The sequence below is a fragment of the Bos indicus x Bos taurus genome, chromosome 3, assembly GCF_003369695.1.
Source record: "Bos indicus x Bos taurus breed Angus x Brahman F1 hybrid chromosome 3, Bos_hybrid_MaternalHap_v2.0, whole genome shotgun sequence".
In the NCBI taxonomy this organism is placed as follows: domain Eukaryota; kingdom Metazoa; phylum Chordata; class Mammalia; order Artiodactyla; family Bovidae; genus Bos; species Bos indicus x Bos taurus.
The window spans coordinates 59858121-59870057 of NC_040078.1; the positions used below are offsets into that span (position 1 = coordinate 59858121).

General features: G+C 43.7%; 1 protein-coding gene across 1 annotated transcript in view; it reads left to right on the forward strand.

The window, feature by feature from the left end:
* LOC113889694 (uricase) overlaps positions 1-9464 on the forward strand; it is a 35883-nt gene extending 26419 nt beyond the window's left edge. The window contains exons 5-8 of the mRNA XM_027536712.1: positions 2258-2444; positions 4246-4369; positions 6440-6523; positions 8483-9464. Of these exons, the coding sequence (XP_027392513.1) occupies positions 2258-2444; positions 4246-4369; positions 6440-6523; positions 8483-8557 (470 nt within the window). The 3' untranslated portion in view covers positions 8558-9464. The remainder of the gene's footprint in view (positions 1-2257; positions 2445-4245; positions 4370-6439; positions 6524-8482) is intronic.
* Positions 9465-11937: the final 2473 nt, after the last annotated feature.

Consider the following 11937-nt stretch of genomic DNA (forward strand, 5'->3'; position numbering starts at 1 on the left):
TGCTGTCCAAGGGACTCTCAAGAGTCTTCTCCAACACCACAGTTCAAAAGCATCAATTCTTCGGCGCTCAGCCTTCTTCACAGTCCAGCTCTCACATCCATACATGACCACTGGAAAAAACAGAGCCTTGACTAGATGGACCTTTGTTGACAAATTAATGTCTCTGCTTTTGAATGTGCTATCTAGGTTGGTCATAACTTTTCTTCCAAGGAGTAAGCGTCTTTTAATTTTGTGGCTGCAGTCACCATCTGCAGTGATTTTGGAGCCCAGAAAAATAAAGTCTGACACTGTTTCCACTGTTTCCCCATCTATTTCCCATGAGATGATGGGACCAGATGCCATGATCTTCATTTTCTGAATGTTGAGCTTTAATCCAACTTTTTCACTCTCCTCTTTCACTTTCATCAAGAGAATCTGATGAAGTCAACCAACTTAAGGTATTAAGTCCAGGTATTCTCTTGATCCTTCTTCAAATAAAGCTTCCAGTGGGAACTTGGGAATGTTAAACAAATACCATTTTCTATCTTACCACATTATCCTAGACTACTCTGGCCAGAATGCTTATTTAAGCGGCACATATTTAATCAGCAGATCTACCACTAACCATGGCCCCTGCTCTCTCTGGTAGGTACACACATGTGGTTGGGAAAATATCAAAAATATATCATTGTTTACCTACTTGTGAAACTCCACAGTTCCCAAGTTAACCACAGCAATTGAAATCACATAGGATGATGTAAACCACTGGATTATTAAGAGCTGTTTAGGATTTTAACTGACCATCATGGATTACATTCCTGTTCTTCAGCCAGGGCCATGTGCAACATAGTGATGCATGATAATATACCTCCAGCTTTTGACTTAAGATTATAGGTCAAAAGGGATAGATATTAGTCAGGACTAATTCCAAGATCTAAAAGAGGTTGACCTTAGTCATCCTGCTTTGACTATGCTATTGGGAGTTTGCATCCAACTGCTCCCTGAGTATACTGGCCTCACCAGCCTGCACATACAAAATAAGGCCATGATGATGTTAATTCCTGCATTTCCCTGGTCTTGTAGTTCTCTTATTATCAAACTGTTGCTCCTCTCCAGCCCAACTCTCCCACCTTCTCCCAGCTGGGAGGGCTGTCTCACAGGGGCTCAGAGGGAAGTCTGCACCCACTGAGGACAGCTGCTGCCTCACAGCTCTGTCCAGTGTCTGCTGTGCCAGTTACCACTGCTCCTTGGGAAGAAAGCTGCTCTCCACAGACACTGTGTCCTGGGCTTCCCAGTGTGTTAGCTGGTGCCATGTGCTCTTCAGGCTACACCAAATTGCTGGAGCTTCAGTGCATTCCACAGGGAAAAAGAAAGACTCTTCCCCTCACCAACTCAGTACCCTGCCTGTCACCTGGGCCCTGAGCTAGAACTACCCGGCACAAGCAAACGAGGTTTTCAGATTTTTGCCTCTCTCCCTACCACCTTTCCAATGCACCTCATGAGGTGATGTCAGGGACTTCCAGAGAGACATATCATCTCCTCCAATATTTTCAACTCTGCCCTCTCTCCTCCAGGTCCCCACAAACCAACTTTGCCCCTTCTCAGTTCAGCCAAAAGCTAAAAACCTTTATGGGTGTCCATGTATGCAATCTATAACTTATGGATCACTGGTCTCATCTTCCCAGCCTCCATTTAGGCTCATTCGGGCCCATGCTGCTACCCATTCATAAAATTTTCTGGGTTTGCTGAGTTCATAACCACAGGGAACTGAGGGGTCTGGTGGGGTCTGAGGGGTCTGGAGCCATTTGGCAGTACAGAGAACCCATATGAGAACCACCCCCAATTGAAGGCATCACAGTGCTGGACAGAAGAGCTGCTTTTGAGGAGTTTATGAACTCTTTCCAGCATGACTGCCTGCTGAGGGAGATGGAGCTCAAAATGTGGAAGGTAATTTGGCCTAGAAGACACACCTGCAAGTACCTAAGAAAAAGGTTCCTGTGGGCTGCAACACAGCATGGAGGTTCAGTCTCTGCCCTTCAGTTCTCTTAGGGCATGGGAAGGCAGGGAGTTGTGGAATTCAGATGGGGCAAAGGCACACCATCTTCATCACATGGACTTCAGAGGGGACCAAGAGACAGAACACTCGGGGAGTGGTGTTGCTCTCTGTACAGACACGGGGTGCCATGTTTTACTGACCCCAGAATCCTCAGGGCTAGGCAGCAAGAAGGCACTATTTCCTTTATGACTTCATCCCCTCTTACCTTTTGACTTAAAACAGGACCTCCAGTCATTCATTCTGGAATCAAAGACCTCAAGGTCCTGAAAACAACGCAGTCTGGATTTGAAGGATTCCTCAAGGATCAGTTCACCACCCTCCCTGAGGTGAAGGACCGGTGCTTTGCTACCCAAGTGTACTGCAAATGGCGCTACCACCAGGGCAGAGATGTGGACTTTGAGGCCACCTGGTACGAAGAAGGGCTAGGGTTTGGCACTGGCACAGGTAGTATCCACCCTCTTTTCCAGGGGCCTAGGAGTCTTCAATCTGAAAGAGAAACTTGGAGGCCATTTAGTTCAGCCTCCCCACTGTACGAAATCCCTTCTGATGGATAACAGAAAGAACACTGGTCTTACTCTGAGTTAGTAAACCTGCACTTGAATCTTAGGTGCTCTTAGCTATAACAGCCTTAAGTGGAGTGCCTGATTTCTCTGATGCTGTCTTTCCTAACTGACTACATCAGTAGTACACAAACATGATTGGGTATGAGAACCACTTGGAGGGTTTGTTACACTGTAGCTCACTGAGCCCATCCCCAGAGGTTCTGATTCTGTGGCCTGGAATGGGGCCCGAGAAGTTGCATTTGCTAACAAACTCCCAGGTGTTTCCCATGCTGCTGGAGCAGAGGCCACACTTCCAGAATCGCTGGATCAAATGAGGATAGTGGCCTTGTCACTTCATAGCAGGTGCAGGGAGAGCTAAACCAGGCTGACCAAACTCGTCCCAGTCTGTCAAGGGCTTTCCTGATTTTAACACTGAAGGTCCCATGTCCTAGGAAACCTCTTGGTCCCGGTCAAATTGGCCACCATAGGCCAAACTCAAAACGAGATGACAGTTACAGAAGCATTTTCTAAATGATAAGTTCTTTAACATTGTAAAGGTATGGCTTTTATTTTAACATCCTAGACAAGGAGTGATTAGGCCTCTGAATTCCCAGTTTGCTTTTGACCAGGTATCTCATTCCTTTGTCGAAGTTCTAATTGTTAGAAACTTGTACCCTGTTATGAGCTAGAATCTGCCTCCGGTAGCTTCCTCCCACGGGCAGAGTGTTGCTCTGCTGCTTTTATTATAAGCTAGGTTGGAAATGCTTGAAGAGAACCTCACCTCAGTCTTTTTTTTTTTTTCCTTGTTTTTTCAAGTGTTACCCATGGGCAGCAGTCTGATGTATTTATGTTGAAATGAGTATGAAATTGAGATAGTCAGGGTACCAGTTGGGCCTCCCACTGAGGAGAAGGACTGAGAGTAGATCATTTAATTTTTAAGCTCATATTCCTTCCAAATTGGGGACGATAATAATAGGAACTGCCTCAGGTACATTGAGAAAATTTAATGAAGTAATCACATAAAACACTTAGCCTACAGCCTGGCATGGTAAAACCCCTGAAAAATGCAGCAATTCAAGCAACCAGCCAAGCCAAGCAGTACAAAGGTTAGAATATGAGGAAGTCTTCTTCATGAATTCTTTAAGCATGGAGGGAAACTTAGCCTGGAATGCCCATTGAGCCCTGGTGCCAGATTATGAAGATAGCCTAGTTATGCTCAATATGTCTGTTGACTGGTGTGTGTGTGTGTGTAAAGAAATTAGAAGTTAGGGTTTTTGTTTTTTTTTTTCTTTTTGGCATTATAATATATTCCTGTGCTGTGCTAAGTCACTCTGTAGTGTTTGACTTTTTGCGCCCCAGTGGACTGTAGTCCACCCGGCTCCTCTCTCCATGGGATTTTCTAAGTGAGAATACTGGAGTGGGTTGCCATGCCTTCCTCCAGAGGATCTTCCCAACCCAGGGATTGAACCCGCATTTCTTAGGTCTCTTGCATTGGCAGGCACATTCTTTACCACTAGCCCCACCTGGGAAGTCCCTATAATCCTCTCTGAAGCCAGCAATAAAATTGTTTTGGGAGGAGGGGACAGAGAGGTCTCCACATCTTAGTTTTGCAGTGAATTCCCAAAGACCACCCTGTGGGAGCTCTCAGTTCTCCTTTCTGTGTTCTAGGGAGGCTGTCAGGGGCATTGTCCTGAAGAAGTTCGCTGGACCCTATGACAAAGGCGAGTACTCGCCCTCAGTCCAGAAGACCCTCTATGACATCCAGGTGCTCTCCCTGAGCCAGCTTCCTGAGGTACGTTTTGTCACTTGCCATTCTGAAGACTGAGAGAACTTTCTGTGTCTCCTGTTAGCTCTGAGAAAGAGCTGGGAGTTAAAATAAGAAAGTGGAAGACACATGAAAAATGACATCTGTTGTTGCTCAAAAGCTTGTTATAGCAAGTGAGAAAAGAGAAAAAAAGTGGAAAAATCTGTGCAACCTGAAAACACAGGCCACTGCTGTAGTTCTTTAGTTTTCTTGAAAATTCTGAGTCTCTTCAATCTGCTACAATTTGAGTCTCATATTTAGGACACTCGAATGGCCTGAAGGAGGGGTAATTATCCCAAGGGTCTATGTTTCAGGAGAGCCAGAGAATGAAGGATAGAAGCAGAGAGATTGCATCCATCCGTCCATTTGATATTATTGAATGTTACTATGTCTCTATCAGCACATGAGAAAATCAGGGATAAATTAGACATGGAGTCCCATAGACTCTACCCTCAATGAGTTCATCATTCAGTGAAAGAAGAAAATAAGTAAGCTAATAATTAAATAAACAATAGAATGTTATGGAAATTCAGAAGATGGCACGTAACTCAAGTATATGGGAAGTGCCTGTCAGGTTCTCTGGAAGGAGAGGTATTTGAGTTGAGCTTTAAGGGACAAGTAGGGGTTTTCTGGGTTCATACTCAGGGGTGAGGGAGGGGTAGGTATGGACAACGGGAGGCGGCATGGAACAGGCATTTATTGTTGAAGGTCTGCCACACGTGGAGCTCCAGGAGTGAAAGCCCTTCCATGTGCCTAGAGATGAGGTGGGAAGCAGGTCTGGAGGGCTTTGTGGTCTTTGTAGAGTCTATATTTCATCCTGAAAAAATCTTAGGAGCCACCAAGGGGTCTAAGCAAGGTGCCATGCTACCAGCTTTGCACTCTAGAAAGACCACTCTGAAAGATGTGTGATAGATTAAAAGGATGATGGGCCATAGACAAGGAGACCTATTGGGAGGTTGTTGCAGAAAGCTGGAAAGGAGGTCATGAACCATGGCCATGATGGGATGGAGAGGATAGTGCTGTCCTTAGATCTGGGCAAGAGGGACGCCCACCATGGCCCTGAGGCCCCCTCAGGCCATCTTCTAGCTATGCTTCTCTCTACTAGAAGAGGCACTTCAAGGGAGTGAACACTTCAGGAGCCCATGCTTCCCCTTCTAGACTATTCTCTGGGATGTTTGCCATCAGGCAACTTCACATGCAAGCTGGAATATCCACCCACATGAGTCCAAGAGAGAGGATAGGGTGGGCCAGGTGTTAGGGGCTGGCTCTTCTCATGCTACCAGGTCCTGGCCCAATGCTGCAAGGAGTCAGAAGATTTAAAATTTGGTCCTGGCCTTCCAGATAGTTGTGAAGGATGATGTGTTAAGTTACAGAGATAGAACATACTTCTATCTCTGTATATTAGCTTGATTCATAACTTTAAATCTTTAAACATGTGGTATGAGTGTGTGCTAAGTCACTTCAGTTGTGTCCAACTCTTTACAACCTTACGGACCATAGCCCACCAGGATCCTCTATCCATGGGATTCTCCAGGCAAGAATACTGGAGTGTGTTGTCATTTCCTCCTCCAAGGGATCTTCCCAACAGGGATTGAACCCATGTCCCCTGCATCTCCTGCATTGGCTTGTGGGTTCTTTACCACTAGCGCCACCTAGGAAGTGCAAAATATCTGGTGTGGGGACCTCCAGATGCTCCCTCCAGGGCCTGCAAATGTTGAGGACAGGCCTGGAGAGGAGGGTGTTGACTGAGCGGGAACTGAGGAGGTTGACGGGCCGACATCTGGAGGCCAGCTGGATGCTGAATATCTCCCAGGTGTCTGACCCCAGGAGATTTTACTTTTCTGAGAAATGGATTTCATACACAGAGGGAGGAACGAGTCCATCATTTAATAATAGCACTAGCGAGAGAGAACAGCATTGAGCAGTAGAGGAACACCAGAGGGTGCCCCGGAGACAGAGGTGGAATCTGAGTAATGAGCTAGTTGGAGGTTGGGGGTGAGTAGTGATAGAGACAGATTCCCAGTTTTCCAACGTGATACGTATTATTGTGGATTCCAGATAGAAGATATGGAAATCAGTCTGCCGAACATTCACTACTTTAACATAGACATGTCCAAAATGGGACTGATCAACAAGGAAGAGGTAAGAGAACTTTTAAAATATTTAAAGCACATTTCCCCTGCCTTGCCCACTTTTTAACCCTCTTTGTAAACTTGGGGTGGTACAACTGCCACAACTTTTAATAGCTGTTGCTGTTGGGATATTTATAGTTGCAACTGTTTAGAGCCCACTTAGACGCTGGCCTTTCAATATCTGAGGCTGGAATGCCCTAGAAGTGGATGAAAGCTTATAGAGGAGGCTTGAAATTTGCATAGAGTAAAAGACAAAGAAAGAACAGAGTATGCCCAAAGAAACAGCCCTGAAATCCACTTCTCCAAAAGGTGCCACAGAAGGTCACAGCTTCATTATTTTTCCATCACAAGGCGATAAGAAGAAAGGAAGAAGATTATATTTTTATTTTCTTCTATCATCCCTAACTTTTAGATAGTCAGTTTGAATAGCATGCAATAAACACACACAAAATGAAAGATATTTGTGTTTCTAACTGCAATTACAGCAGGCAAGACGAGGAAGTTCAGTTTTCAAAAGGAAACCCGGCCTTAGAAAAAACACTTAACCATGACTTGCTTTTAGCCATGGTAGAAGGTTCAGCCAAGTTAGTGTGTCTCATTAACCAGCCTGAAGTCCCAACAGATAAGCTTGCTGTGCTCAGTCCTGGGAGATCAGAACTGTCCCTCCCCACTTGGATCACTCTCATACTGGCAGGACTTCTCTGATCCATCTTCCCATGGGCTTCCAGTGTGCTAAAAAAAACACCATTCTGTTGGCTGCTTCTAGTGTTGTTGGGGAAGTGAGATAGGAAGGGACCCTCTATTACCATAGCTGCGCAGCCAGAGAATCATCTCTTTTGATGGAAAAAGGTCAGTGAAGGGTGTCCAGAAGGTCCTACCTTCTGGGTCTGCTGCCCCAGGAGCCTTATCAGTCACAGCCGTCTGGCCAGGTACCCTGTTTCTGTTCTGTATGTTATGCTCCATCACGCTCTGTACTACGACAGCTGTGAGGGAGGCTGGGGAGCAGCGCTGGGTAAGTAAGGTCATGCTGAGGTGCCTGGTATGGCTGAAATAGGGCCCCGAGTTGCAGAGGAGGACAGTCACTGTTCATTCAGCTGGAAGGAGAGGCAGCATTGTTTACTTCAGAGGATGGAGAGGATGTAGATTCCCAGAATGCCACTGTTAATTTGGATGTAAAGACTTTTTTGACAGCTTACTTTCTAAAGGGAAGAAAAGGGACACGTTCAGCAAAGATGAAACCAATGGGCCCCAAACAGAGAAAGGCTCAGGCTCATGGCTACAGCAGTGCTTAGCTCAGGAACCCCAACCTAAGGAAGAGGGTCTCCCAAGGCTCCTGATACCCCAGGCCTGCAGTGATCCTAGCTCGATGGTGTTCTGGTAGACCGAGGCCACTGTGTCTTTTGCTCTAAGAAGTCAGACTCAAAACTTCCCCTGGAGACCTGCAGGCAGGAAGGCCTGAGATCCTTTGGGTCAGGCTCTGTGTAAAGGCACCCAAGGGGGTGAACAAACTGTCCCTATGTCTGTGTTTGCACCTTGAGGATGGCTGGTCACTCTTGGGCCCTTACTCAGCAAGTGCCTACAAAGTGAGGGCAACATATGAGAAGCAGGGAGTGGGGACACAAAGAAGACAGCAGAGAAGTGACTAATGATAGAGTGGAGGACAGAAGAACTGCAAATGCAGAGCTGTCTGGAGCCAGTTAGTATCAGGCTAAGAGTCCTGAGGACCTCAAATGTTCCTGAGGGCATGACACTATTATAGCATTGGACAATGATTGATGTTCAAAGAGAGTCATCAAGCAAAGGCCAAATTGTGTTCACTACACTCTGTTTAAAAAGCAGGGATATGTAATGCATCTGAGAAACATTTATATCCTGATGATTAAACATTTTTGAAAAACTCTTTAATTTTCTGGAAAATTACCTCATCTGTCTTCAGTGTCTCTGAAGTTGCCCTGTGGTTTTTCTACAGGTCTTGTTACCATTAGACAATCCATATGGCAGAATTACTGGTACAGTCAAGAGGAAGCTGACTTCAAGGCTGTGACGTTGTGGCCACCAGTGGGAGTCCATGCTCCATTGAGGCATTCCTTAAGCCACTTGTGATGCTGGAAATCGTAGTGCATAGCCATGCAAATTTTCAACCTAGTATGTTGATTTATAGTGTTCATTTTCCTCCTATATGAAAGAATTCTTCTATACCCAGCTCAGCAAAGTGTTTTTGGATTAGTAATTAAAAACATGCTTTGTGGATACAGTTTACTTCACAAATGCTGAGTAGTATTAGAATAGTCATAAATCAGTATTTCATTTTAGTGGTCTTGGGCCTTCCTATCTTAGAGGAGCTTTAGAATACATTCAATAGGAAGATAATCATGAATCAATGGAGGTGTGATAACAGTTAATCTTGTGAACAAATTTAAGAAGCCAGCATTGCTTTCATCCTACTGATGCTAAAACTTGCTCCTTGGCAATGCAGAAAATATAATGATTAAGTAATATTTTGAAAAGTATCACCACTGTGACTTCAATTAGACTGAATACTTGAGTTCTTAAATATGCTCTAGCATATGTATTATTGGGAGTTTATTTCTACTCTAAAAGTACTTTTGAAATTTTAATGTATTTGTTTTATGACTTTTACAGTCCTTAAAGAATGGTTAGTACACATTGAGACATTGAAAAAAAGTGTAAATTGTTTTTCTTTGAATAATGCATCACTTTGGCACAAAGAGTCACATTAATAAATGGTAAGTCATTACCCAGGTGGTTGAATATACATATAGAAAGAAGACTAAAGACTATATGTATGAATAAATCAGCAGTGATGATTCTGGATGGTGGGATTATGAATGATTTTCGTATTTTGTCTTATGATTTTCTGAATCTTCCAGATATGAACATTTATTACTTTTATAATCAGAGAAATAAATATAATTGATGATTTAAAGATATATGCATATTTGAATGGTGGTAATCTTTACATCAGTAAACTAACACTACTGTTGTACATATACCATAAAACTCCATAAACTGGAATTTTAGAAACCCATGACTAAAAGTTGTTTACATGAGCATCCTAGATAACCTTCCTCCATTAAAAAATTGTCATCCTGCTTATTTAACTTACAGGCAGAGTATATCATATGAAATGCAGGTATATTATCACCCTGCTTATTTAACTTACATGCATCATATGGAATACCAGGCTGGATGAAGCACAAGCTGGAATAAAGATTGCCAGGAGAAATATCAATAAACTCAGATATGCAGATGACACCACCCTAATGGCAAAAAGTGAAAAGGAATTGAAGAGCCTTTTGATGAAGGTGAAAGAGTAGAGTGAAAAAGCTGACTTAAAACTCAACATTTAGAAAACTAAGATCATGGCATCTACTCCCATCACTTCATGGCAAACAGATGGGGAAACAATGGAAACAGTGACAGCCTTTATTTTCTTGGGCTCTAAAATCACTGTAGATGGTGACTGCAGCCATGAAATTAAAAGATGCTTGCTCCTTAGAAGAAAAGCTATGACAAAACTGCTGCTGCTGCTAAGTCGCTTCAGTCGTGTCCGACTCTGTGCGACCCCATAGACGGCAGCCCACCAGGCTCCCCCGTCCCTGGGATTCTCCAGGCAAGAACACTGGAGTGGGTTGCCATTTCCTTCTCCAATGCATGAAAGTGAAAAGTGAAAGTGAAGTCGCTCAGTCGTGTCCGACATGGACTGCAGCCTACCAAGCTCCTCTGCCCATGGGATCTTACAGGCAAGAGTACTGGAGTGGGTTGCCATTTCCTTCTCCAATGCATGAAAGTGAAAAGTGAAAATGAAGTCGCTCAGTCGTGCCTGACTCTTAGCGACCCCATGGACTGGAGCCTACCAGGCTCCTCCGCCCATGGGATTTTCCAGGCAAGTGTACTGGAATGGGGTGCCATTGCCTTCTCCAATGACAAAACTAGACAGCATATTAAAAAGCAGAGACATTACTTTGCCAACAAAGGTCCGTCTAGTCAAAGCTATGGTTTTTCCAGTAGTCATGTATGGATGTGAGAGCTGGACCATAAAGAAAGCTGTGCCGAAGAATTGATGCTGTCAGACTGTGGTGCTAGAGAAGACTCTTGAGAGTCCCTTGGACAGCAAGGAGTTCAAACAAGTCAGTCCTTAAAGAAATCAACCCTGAATATTCATTGGAAAAACTGATGCTGAAGCTGAAGCTACAATACTTTAATCACCTGATGAGAAGAGCTGACTCATTGGAAAAGACCTGGATGCTGGGAAAGATTGAAGGCAGGAGGAGAAGGGGATGATAGAGAATGAGATGGTTGGATGGCATCACCGACTCAATGGACATGAGTTTGAGCAATCTCCAGGAAATGGTGAAGGACAGGGAAGCCTAGTGTGCTGCAGTCCATGGGGTCGCAAAGAGGTGGACATGACTGAGCAACTGAACAACAATGATTAAAGATCTCCATTTATTTAAATTGTTTGTCTCCCTTTTTATAAATACATACCCATGTGTACTTAGTATTATTTGACAATTCTGCATTCACTTTTATAATACTATTACTTAAGGTGCCATGTTTGATTGCAGAATCTCGTTTAAATCCTGACTCCGTCTCTTACTAGCTCTGTGACAAGTTTCCTCATCTGTAAAATGGAGATGAACATATAGAACCTACCTCATAGGTTTTTTGAGGATTAAATGAATTAATGTCTGTAAAGAACTATGGTAGTAAGGGGGCTTCTGAGGTAGTGGTAAAGAGTCCACCTGCCAAAGCAGGAGATGCAAGAGACAAGAGTTTGATTCCTGAGTCGGGAAGATCCGCTGGAGGAGGAAATGGCAACCCACTCCAGTATTCTTGCCTGGAAAATTTCATGGACAAAGGAACCTGTCGAGCTACAGTCTATGAGACCACAGTCGGACATGTCTGAGTGACTGAACACGTGGTAGTTTTCACACCTGACACATAACTTCCTGTATGTGTTTGTTAAATGAAAAATTCTGTCTTCTTTTCACTTGTTTTTAGACCTACATGGAAAGTTATCATTGAACTTTGTGGGTGAGATGAGAGATGGGAGGTCTGAGAGCAGCAAACTCTAGAAGGTACTGCAGGTCATTCTCAAGCTGCTGCTGCTTAATGAAGAACATGAGATAAGAAGGATGAAGTACTGTGATATAGAAAGTTTTGTGATGTATTGATTACTCTTGTTACAAAATGTGCTTTTACATCATGTAACTTGCATGGACAAATGGCTAGTACATTTTATTCCTCTGCTGATTTTATAATTCTGTGCAAAGAAGAATTTAGATTCTAACATGATTTTTCCTAAAAAGAAAGAAAAGAAAAGAAAAAAAGCTTAATTAGTCCCATTTTACTCAATGGTCATATAAATCTTAGAAACACTATATTTGTTTCAGAGAAGAG